The sequence below is a fragment of the Echinops telfairi genome, unplaced genomic scaffold (assembly GCF_000313985.2).
Source record: "Echinops telfairi isolate 266 unplaced genomic scaffold, ASM31398v2 ScPeMD7_7458;HRSCAF=8496, whole genome shotgun sequence".
In the NCBI taxonomy this organism is placed as follows: domain Eukaryota; kingdom Metazoa; phylum Chordata; class Mammalia; order Afrosoricida; family Tenrecidae; genus Echinops; species Echinops telfairi.
Genome location: NW_022111358.1, coordinates 2,413,910 through 2,425,203, shown reverse-complemented (window position 1 = coordinate 2,425,203; position 11,294 = coordinate 2,413,910). Strand labels below are relative to the sequence as shown.

At 49.8% G+C, this 11,294-nt stretch overlaps 1 protein-coding gene across 1 annotated transcript in view; it reads left to right on the top strand.

Annotated features, from left to right (window-relative positions):
• The window catches only part of VPS53 (VPS53 subunit of GARP complex), a 139,494-nt gene that overhangs the window by 124,102 nt on the left and 4,098 nt on the right, over positions 1-11,294 (top strand). Inside the window, exon 19 of the mRNA XM_013005825.3 lies at positions 2,500-2,569. Within this exon, the coding sequence (XP_012861279.3) occupies positions 2,500-2,569 (70 nt within the window). The remainder of the gene's footprint in view (positions 1-2,499; positions 2,570-11,294) is intronic.

Below are 11,294 nucleotides of genomic sequence, written 5' to 3'. Positions count from 1 at the left end.
GGATTACGGTGTACAGAAAAGGGTGTAGGGAAGTGGAATCATTGGATCACGGGGTGCAGAAAAGGGTGTAGGGAGATACAAGAAGATGGGCGACACAGCCTGAGAGAGGAAAGGGGTGCTGACAACTTCTAATGGAGTCTAGTGTCTGAAGGGCACACGAGCAGGCTGCCTCCTCTGACTGGACCAGAGGAATGGAAAGCCAAGCTCATTAACCCAAGGCTGAGTGGTTCCTGTGAGGTTACGGTCAGACAGGTCTCTATTCTCCAACCTTTCTTTACCAATTCTGGCACCAACCGTTCCCTCCCAAGGCACCCGACTTCTCAGCTAAGTGTGATCATTGATTTCAGGGCCCACACAGAACTCACAGACCACGTTCAACAACGATGGGCTTAAGTAGGATGGCTAAAAGGATCAATTCTTTGGTCAGGGCAGCTTCTCCCCAGCCATGCTTTCTCTGGATTTTTCATTCTTTCTTTTAAAAATTGTATTATTAATTAATACAGTGTATTAATGTTCATACAGATATCATTCCACAGTGCAGTCACATCAAGCAGAATTGTACAATTGCTACCACAGTTTCCAAACATTCTTTTTCTTCTGGGATTCCTTAACATCGTCTCATCGTCTCCCTTGTTACCACCCCCACCCTCACTGAGTCCCGAGTCCCCCATCCCGACACCAGAAACCCTTCTTCTACTTGCTGTCCCTATAGGTTCATCAGTCCTGAGGTTCATACACTGAAACTCAGAAAAACACAGAGCACAACTTCAAGAGGGTGACCTCCAATGACATGACACCTCTGAGAGACACCCTACTACGAACAGACAAAGCACCAATTCAGAAAATGTGGACACCCAGACCAGGGCCAGCATGCATCAGAGAGGGACCAACTGACACGGTTTTAACTGCTCAGGTCAGATTTATGCCTTTGATCTTCTGTACTCGTCTCTCCCAGGCCCTATGTGTAGTGACCACTGTCCTCCCGTCCCTCAATTGTGGACAGGGGGTTCAGTGGAGGTTTACTTCCTGTGTAGTTCCCGTAAATGAACGCGGGGCCATTCTTTTTTCTGATTGCTTCTATAACACATTAGTTTTGCGAGAGTTGTCTTCAAGCACACTGATTTGGCCTTCCCTTGATTCCCTTTAACTTCTTTGCTCTGTCAATGTTTTATCTGCTTCTGAAATCTTAGGGTTAATTATTAGTAATCATTATGGATGAATTGATCCATGATTATTTAATCAGTTGTGGATTAGGTGAATTGATTCTGGATTAATTAACTTAGTATTACTTATGGATTTCTATTTGCTGCTTTTGTATGGTTCCTAATTTTTCATTTATTTTGTTGGCATGTTCTTACAGCGTTTTCCTGAACTCTTCTAAAGTTTGTTTTGGTTTTTAGTTTTCCCTGATTTCATCTGTAGCTTTTTTGATCTTTCTCTCAATTTGTGGGAAGAACCAAAATAGCACTTTTTAAAAATCTCTTTTTGGGCTGTTCCAGTGCTGTTTCTTCCTCAGAAAGGTAGTCTGGCTCTCTAGTCTGGTTACGCTTTCCTATTTCTCCAGGTGAGCGGAAACCGTCTGTTGTCTCCAAGGCATTGTGGTGTATTTGTATTTCAACGGTGATTGCACTGTGGTGTGTTCTTGGGAACTTATCACTAGTCCTTGTGGGTGTGATGGAGGGTGTGACTGTGTGGTGCGCCTCTCTCTGTAGCGCAGTGAGGTGGGTGTGGCTGGATTTGGCTGCTGTCTACCAGTGATCAAACGGTACAGGAGCAGGCAGTCGCCCTCATCTAGGACGTGGGCTACAGAAGGGGCTTGTCCAGGTGTGCATGCTTGCTGTCACCAGCCACTGACGTGTGTGTTTGGTCAGCCCTCTGTCTTGAGCAAAGCGAATGCTACTTGCAAAACTTGGAGATGCCCATGCTCCATCGAGGCAGCTGACAACTCACGTGTCTCTTCTCGTACCACTTTTGTTCCACTTCTTCTAGCTGGTATTGAATCTACTTCACTTTCCTCCATTGCTCAGGGATCCAGGATTATCATTTATATCTGTTGCATGTGGGCTGTCGTGTCTTGGCTGTAGAAGATTTGAACAGCGTGTCTGCCCTGTCCTCCCTCTCGTATGAAGTCTCTGAAATGACTTTTCGATGTTGCTTCCCAACACGATTCTTAACGGTGACGAGAGAGCCTCCCCGCAGCCACGCAGTGAAACCCTGCCCTGCAGTTCCATTGTGCCACTTAGGTGACAGCTCCAGCTCAGAGCGTGCTGTGCCTCGCTGAGGCCAGTAGAACTCACCTTTTCCCAACACCGTAAGCCACATATCCACGAGCACAACTGGCCGCCTACTTGGGAGGAGAAAGAAGGCAATGGATGTGTGTACACAGCAACAGTCCCTGTCTTTACTCAGAGAGGGAAGGCCTTAAAAACAAAGACACGCTTATTCAGGTTTTTACAGGAGAGAGAAGAGCCTAATCCATTGTTTCTTTGTTATCCACAGCTCCTTCATTCCCAAATTCATCACCCACCTCTTCAAGTGCAAGCCAATTAGCATGGTGGGAGCCGAACAAGTAAGTTGGTATAAGACCTTTGCCTGACAGTTTTACTGTGGATCACACCTATATCCTGTTCATGTGAATCTACTCTGGAGAAATCCAAAGGCTAATATACCATTTGGAGACAATATAATGACTTGGCTGCCTCTTGCCTACCTCGGCCATCTATTTATTTATTTATTTATTCTGTTTATTTATTTATTTATTTATTTATTTTTAATCAATTTATTGGGGCTCATACAATTCATCACAATACATAGATCAATTGTATAAAACACATCTATACATTTGTTGCCCTCATTATTCCCAAAATTTGCTTGCCTCTTGGGTTCCCGGAATCAGCTCATTTTCCTTTTTTGATCATCTATTTATTTAAGACGTTTTTGTTGGGCATTTACTCACCGCCAGGCAGGGAATGTGCCACCATGAGTAGGGCGGAAAGCTGCCCTTCCTGGTGCTCACGTTCTAATAAGAGCAGACAGATAACAAACAGACTGGAAGATGGTTTCACGGAAATGGAGTGGCCTGCACGATGTAAGACGAAGCTCTGGGGAAATGCTGTCTGAGGAGATAAGGGAATAGTGACTTCAGTCTGCAGTCAGACACAGAAGGCTTCTTGGAGACTTGAAGTTTGAAGCGGAGCTGGGGAGGAGCTCTGGGGTCCCAGTGGGCTAGGCAGTGGACTGCTACCTACAAAGTTGGCGGTTCAAGCCCATCAGCCACTCTGTGGGAAAAAGATGGAGCTGTCTGCTCCCATAACGATTTACAGTCTCAGAAACTATAGTCGGGCACAATGAGTTGGAATCAACTTGATGACAGGGGCTTGCTTTTTGAGTTTGAGTGACTGAGGCAAAGATCCCTTAAGAGTAGCCAACAACCTCCCTGGTGGCTTAGTGGTTACCTGCTGGGCTGCTCACATCGCAAGAGTAGCCAACAAAAAGGGGTTTAACTTTTTGGTGCTGGTAAGTTCTGCTCACCTCCCCCAGGATGCTTCCCTTGGCTGCTGTGCCTCAGAGTGTGTGCCCCTGAGCGCTGCGGGGTTGAGATGCATGATCACGAAGCCACACATCCTTTCAGCCAGCTCCGAGTCAGAGTGCAGTTTAAGCTACTCTAAAAGAGGACAAGCAATAACAGTCGGCCCATAAGTCTTTAAAAATACTCTGATTTCAGTGCAAATTATTCATTTGCTGATCAAGACTCATTCTCCTGTATTCATTAAATTCTCTCGAGACCTCTGTCAGCAGTTAGTAAACCACTGTCGGTTACTATTCATATTTGAAATCACTCAAATTGTATTTTTAAGTGAGATAAGGATATGATTCTAGACATTTCTATAAATCTTGCTCTTCCACCAAATTACCCTGACTTGGTAGAGGCTCTGCTTCCTCCCCAGCTCTGTGATCTGGACTCACACCGGCCCCTCACCTGTGCTGACCAAATCGTGCCTCAGTATAAATGTCACGTTAGTGTGCGCCACGGCACCCACGGCTCTCCCATGGAGAGTCCGTGCTGGAAATAAGAACTCTGTGACGTCTGGGGATCTCTGGGACCTGCTCAGTGCAGGTGCTTCGTGTACCTCTCAGTGGGGCCACCCGCTTTGTGGTCGACAGCCCTCCTGGGTTATGAAAGGCAGTCTGGCATGGTCGTTCAGGGCATGAGACCAAGTCTGGGCTCTGCTGTGTACAGCCGTCCGCCCTCAGTCCAGCTGCTGAAGCCCCCACGGCTGTGGTTTCCTGTGCATAAAAGGGGTGACCATGACACCACCTCCCAGAGTAGGGTGCACAACGTCTGACCCCTGGTTAGTCGGCGTTGGCTCTCACACATTTGAAGCTGCCCAGGAGCAGGGGCAGGAGTTGACTTCTCTCCCCACCTCCCTGGTGTTCCTCTGACGCGGAACCTGCACGGTGCGTCAAGTCAGTGCTGCTGCTGGTTAACTGGCTGACCAGCTGTGGCCAGAGCCCAGCGTGTTGTCTGGGGAGGAGTCCTGGTCCGATGGTGTTCTGAGTACCTTGCCCTGTGCATGTCGTCAGTGTGGAACCGATTCTCCCTGGAAACAGCACCGGGTCGCCCCAACATGCCGCCTCCCGCTTTGCTGGGGCGTGCTTGCTGGCTCCCGTTCTGTGCATCTCGCCGGGGCGTGTCAGCAGAGGCACTGTGGAGTGGTTGCTCTCTGCGTGTCTGGGAGAAGCTGTAGCGTTCTCCATGTTCTCCACGACGCTGTTTCTGTCCCTAGACTTGCTGAAGCCCCCAAAGTTGATTCAGTGGCCAACAACCATCGTGTTTTCATTTTGTCACATGAATCCAGTAGCCTATGTAGTTTTCTCTTCCATCAAAGAATGTTAAAATAATCAACTCAGGCTCAAAGTCAGTGTTTTCAAAAAAATATCTACTTTTTCTACTTGGAATTAGGAAACCATATGCAAAAACTTGAGCTTTCCTTTCTTGGGCCCTAGGCCGGCACGCTAGGAGAGCCCGGCCCTGGGGCAGGGTCCGGCAGAAGCCGCAGGGCAGCATGGCCCTTGAAGGATGCCCACATGCAGTTCAGGTTAGCTGGGCCTGCGCTTACCTTGAGGGTCTGGGCTTTGGAACGGAGGCAGTCGTGTGGCTGGAGGCCTGGTAGTCTCACCGCCTGACACTGAGTCTGCCCCACATCAGGGACCACTTGTAATGCCAGCTGTCGCCAAAGCTCTGGAACTCAAAGCCGAAAGCCAGCCCAATCTCAGCCCCTGGGCTGTGCCCGAAGGTCAGGCTACCCTTCTTGTGCCTGAGCTGGGAAGAAGGCAGTGTCTTGCTCTGTGTTCTTTCCTGATGGCGCTGTAAAGTGAGGTGTTTAATCTTTGGGCCCCAGAGTCCTCTTGAGCAACTGCAGCAGGCAAGGGACTGGCCCAGCACACCTGTGTTGTATTGCTGCTCGCCCAGCAGGCGGTGTCCAGAGACTCCTGGTGGACTGCTGGGTCATCAGTGAGTCCAACGACCCCAGATATCCCTGGCAGAACACACAGGAGGAAGGGAACGTATTGGCCCACATGGACCACGGAGGCTCCAACCCAGCGCCGCCACCACATGGGTGCTCTGCGTCCTGCGTCCTCCCTGCTCGGGGCCCCATCTCCCCATGCTTCCAGCACCGGCCTCAAGGATGCCGAGCGGCATCTTTAAGCTCGTGAAGGTTATTTTCTTTCTGTGATCTTTATTTAGGGTTTTGACTTTTATTCTCACGTAATTCAAAGCCATCTGGGAGAAGGAAAGAAAAAGTTTAGAGCATAGCTTAGTTGGTTTTGTTGGGAGTGGACATAAGAGTTGGGTAGTGGATGCACCATCCGCGGTGGGACGGTGGGAGCACAGGTGGGTCCTGCTCAGGCACACTCATGAGAGGTAAGTCCCCTGACAGTGGAGGGGCGTTTTCAAGCACTCCTAAAAAGAATTGAATTGATAGCATGGAATGCCCATTCATGGTGCATTAAAAAAATAATAATATAAACTCCATGGAAAATAAAAATGGAAGGGGAGTGATTGACTCGGGGGTGGGTATGTTTTGTAATATGATGGGAGGGTCTCGTGGTATGGGTATATCCCTTTGTCAGAGCTGTACAGTTGACAATGGTGTGTTGTCAGTTTTCCACCCCAAAATGGATGAGAGAGGGGAAGTGACGGCAGAGGATCTCCTAGCCCTTGTCGACATTCGGGGCAGGGTCGTCCTTTACTGTGGGACTGCCCTGTGCACTGGTGGGTGTGGGCAGCGTGCCCAGCCTCTGCTGACTAATGGCCAGCAGCACCCTCCCAGATCATGCCAGCGTCTCCTGAGGGCAGACTGCCAGCCTGCCCTCCCCGTGGAGAACCGCTGGGTTCTGGATGTTAGAGAAGGCATGAAGCGCACGCGTTTAGCTTTCAGTGGTTGGAGCTCAGTGGCAGGTGCACCAGGGCTCATGACACTATTCTGTTGCCAGCATCTGTGTGTGAAATTCTCCATAGTGACAGGTTGGGGGTGGGGGGGAGTGATGGCCACACCCCCCCACTCACACCCCCAGGTGCAGAATCCAGAAAAAAAGCTTTATTGTGGGAATCCACACCAGACTTCCACGCCTCGTGAAGTTAAACTTGCTCCTTTCCAGATTTTCTATGCTGTGCAGAAAAGCAAGCTGTCTCTTTCTAGTGTGTGCCCACTTCTGCGGAGATGGTGACACCGCCGGCTCTCACACAGCACTCGTGTGTTCCTAGAGAGTTCTTGGGGCTCGCCTCCCCCAGCACTGGTGCTGCCTGGTCTGAAGACCTGACCCGTCTCGCCTTCCCAGGGAGAGCTCCAGGCCTCGCGTATCACCCGCCACAGGCGAGGAGACGGCGGGCACGGCCACCCCGGAGTCTGCAGCGTCACGGCGTCGCAGGGCAGAGGGGACCCCGACCAACACGGAACGAGCTTGTGAGGGAAACGAATCAATTCTTTTTTCAAAACGAAGGCAGTCACGTAGAGCGAGCTCTTCTCTCGAGACCACCAGTCAAACAAGTGTATCTGCCGCCTAGCAGTCCCGGCAGCACAGTCGGGAAAATACAAGGTTTAACAGAAGCAAAGTCTATAGAAAGGAAGAAACAAAGGATTCCTTTTCCATAGAGGATGGGATGATGCAGGGTAATTTCCAAAAGACTCTGCAGGTGGCCTCTGGATTCAAAGCCAAAATTCAATTTTATTTCTGTAGAGCAGCCACAAACCATTTGAGAGTGAAAAAAATTAATGAAGCCATTCACAATAGCATCGAGAAATATTAAATACCTCAAAGTAAGTCTAACAGAACATGTGCACATCTTGTTTACAGGAAGGTGATGCAATCTTAAAATAAGCCAAAGAAGAGCTTTTGGAGTAGCAGAGAAGAATCATGCTCATAGATTTGAGATACCCGGTATTCAAAAGATGTAGGTTTGTCCAAAATTAATGTATCAGTACAGCGCAATCCCAATCTGAATTGGATTGCATGGACACATTGATACGACTGATTATGAAATCTAGATGGAAATGCAAAAGACCAAGAAGAGCTGACATAATAGTAAAGCACAGTAATGGAGGTGGAGGACTTAGACCTCGGGCAGGGAGACGAGTTTTCATTCTGTGGTCACTCAGCAGTAGGATCCAAAGGACAGATGGGCCGGTAGAAAGGAATGGAGCTCAGAAATAGGCCCACACGTATGTTTCACACACATGACTTAAGCCAGAAGTGGCACTGTCATTCGGTAGAGAAAAGGTAATCTTCAGGAAGTGCCCACTGCCACCGAGGCAATTCCTGTAGTGGCCCTGCAGCCGGACAGGACTGTCCCACAGGGGTCTTCCAGAGGCCACCTGCCAGTCCTTCCTCCCAGTCATGTATGAGTGCCTGAACCATTACATCACCAGGGCTCCTCGCACACACACAGCGTCTGAAAATGTTGAACAGAGTTACCATACGACCTAGCAGTTCTGCTCCTACTATATACCCAAAGAATTGGAAACATTCACACAAAAACCTTAGCCATGTACTCGTTCATGACAGCCTTGTTCATCATAGCCCTCAAGTAGAAACAACCCAAATGTCCACAAGCTGGTGAATGAACGCAGCAAGCCGTGGCCTGTCCGGGCGGGAGGGTGTTATTTAGCAATAGAAAAGGAGAGAAGTACTGCTCCATGCTGAAGCCGAGCGGCACCTGGGAAGCAGGGGGCCAAGTGAAAGTACAAGGGACTCCTGTTAGGCTCTAGAGAGCGCTGGGGTGGATGGGGAGACGGGAAGTGACCGTTCATGCGTACAAGGCTTGTTTTGAGGCTGGGAAAATGTTCTGGAGTGAGAGCGTGCTGGTCACTGCACAGCTTGGTGAGTATGTTAAAAACTGAGTACTTGAAAAAGGATGAATTAATTCACACTGTAAATTACATCTCAAATCTTAAAAATTAATGCCCGATGGATTACAGGTCTGACTATGAAAGGTAAAACGACCGAGTGTCTGGAAGATATCAGAACACCTTCGTGGCCTTGGAGTAGGCAAAGATTCCTTAAACAAAATGCAAGACATGGGGACTGTGAAAGAGAAATTTAATCATTTGGATGGCATTAAAATTACAGTCTTTTTACCAAAAAGACACCAAGAAGAAAATTAAAAGGCAAGCTACGAGTGGTGGGAGACTGTCTTTCCAGAACCTGTGACTAGCACAGTATTCATTCTGATGCATGCACACTGTATAAATTAACTTGAGAAATCATTTTAAAGATGACAAAAGCCGCGAGTAGGCACTTCAAAAAAGAACGTGTGCAAAAGGCTAACAAGCATGCTAATGACAATGCAACTAACTAACAATGCAAATTGAGCCCGCAGTGATACCAGGATGAGATCAAAGTGGCGGCAGACAGGGCAAAGGTTCGTGAAGACGTGGAGCAAGGGGCAGTTTGTCACATGTGGCTGGTCAGACTGGAGACTCTTTGTCAATATCCCCTAAACTAACCCTGCCCCGTGACCCAGCAGTTCTACCCTCCGACGCCTCCCGCCCAAGAGGAAGGAGGTTGTGGCCACCAGGAGGCACGGGCGAGAGGGCCCAGCTGGGTTTCGGAGCAGTGGGTGTTGGCTCAGGTGTTAGCGGGCAGAAGAGGGTTACCTTGTTAGCAGGAGGGGGCAGGAAGCTCTGGGGTGCTCGACACGCTCGGCATCGTGGATAGCGCAGGGCTACAGGAGAGGGGTCCTCCTGGTCCCCGTCCTGCTGCAGGCTAAGTTCCTGGATGATCTTCCGCCGCTCTGCTTGCACGTGGTAGTAGTTTGCTTGCTTGCCCCCTAATCTGAGCATTCTGTGGGTCACCTTTCTTTGGAATGGTACAGCAGTGGATTTCTTTCAGTCAGGTGGCCAAGTCGCTGTCTCCACATTTCCTGCCCTAGACGCGGAGCGCTTTCAGTGCTGCTGCAGCTTGTTGAAACATTTCCATTAGTGTTCCATTTGAGTCCCTGGGCACTTGGTTCTGGTTAGTGCTTTGACTCAGTGCAACCCCAGTTCTGACATCTTTACCCGAGTTTGACGCTGTGGGACCGACCCACCACGGCAGGGTGACCGGTTCCTGGCCTGTGGGGGGGGCGATGGGCTTGAGTGCAGATGGCCTACAAGAGCTCCACCCCCCTCAGGCGCAGCTATGACCTGTCCCAAGCAAACACACAGCCTCAGCTTGTTCGTTTTCCACTTAAGCAGGACTACCAAACTCCACCCATGGCTTCCCTGGACCTGACATGTACCTTTGTGATGTTAGTGTGGCCCAGAGTCTCAGATTTCGGACTATTGAATGAGGCTAAAGGAGGCCACTGGTCACCTCTGGGAGTGACAGGCGACATAGGCAGTGCCCTCAAAGGGAGTTGTTCTGCCCACTTTGTGCAGGTGCACGACCAGCCTACCACAGAGACCTTGCGGGGTTGGTTCTAGACCACCAGGACACAGCAGGTCACGTGAGCCTTTTGGATTCCCAATGTACATGAAAGTTAGGTCCATACTGTTCTGTGGTCTGCCGAGTGTGCAATCGCATTACGAAAAAGTTAGACATATTGCAAGGATGACCAAAAGATGCCCGAGACAGGCAGTGAGCTCAGGCTGCGGTGGGCAGAGCGGTCATGAGCGGCTTACTTGACACAGGATACCACAGACCGCACATTCGCAAGCACACGGCAGCACTGTCAAAGCACAGCGCAGTGAAACGAGGAAGGCCTGTCGCCGTGTAGGCGTGTGATTTGCAACAGATGTTATTTTTCTTGTTGAGGATTCTTCTCCTTCCCATAAGTAACAAAAATAAGTTCTACATTTTTTTCTCCCAAGTTTCTACGTTTTACTTTTTCTGTCTCGATTTTTAGTCTGCCTGGAGTGTAGCACACTTCGCAGTCAACTGAGTGCTCTCTGAGGAAGAGCAGCATCAGGTCCAGTTGGCCGGTACTTCTAAAGTGGGGTCCTTGGGGATGTGGGGGTTCTCCTGAAGCGGTTAACTGCAGCCGCTCCACAGGAGAAAGATGAGGCTTTCCATGCCCATAACGAGTTAACCGTCTCGGGAACCCACAGGGCAGTTCTGCCCTGTCGCACAGGGCCGCTAGGGGCAGAATTGGCTCAGTGGCAGTGAGTCGGGGTTGGGGTTGGGGTTTTGGTAGCATGGTCGTTATGCAATCCAGTGCGAACTGCAAGGCCAGCGGTTTGACACCGCCAGCCGCTCTGCAGGAGGCTTTCTCCGCCTGGAAAGCGGGGCTCTTTGTGTCACCCTCAGGCGACCCATGTGCCCAGAAAGGCCCAGAATGCCCTGGGACGTGGCTGGCTTGATCTGCGAGCCAGCCTTCGGGCAGCCACAGCCCTCTGTGCTTGGTGCCATTTCTCTTAGCGTCGCTTTCTAGTTCCATCTCCAGGTCCTGCAAGTGAACCGCTGATGTCGCCTCCCCAGATTTGTATTCCACCACCAAAAGTATAATCACCACAGTCCCTAGACGACTGCTGTTTACCCTACCTTGTCAATGGCCAGCTTACCCACAGCCATTCCTTTTCCTGTCTGCAGCAAATACAGCAAAGTGCATGGAGAATCAGAGAGTGTAGGGCCTGCAGCAATCCGTCCCCTGCCTGCTTGATATAATTATTTTATGAAAGAGGTTTTTCCTAAGAGGAGGGGACAGTGATAGAGTACATTTTATCTTGAGTCTAAGATGACTGCTCTGGCCAGAGCTGTAGTGGTGACTGTGTGTGTGTGTGTGTGTGTGTGTGTGTGTGTGTGTGTGTGTGTGT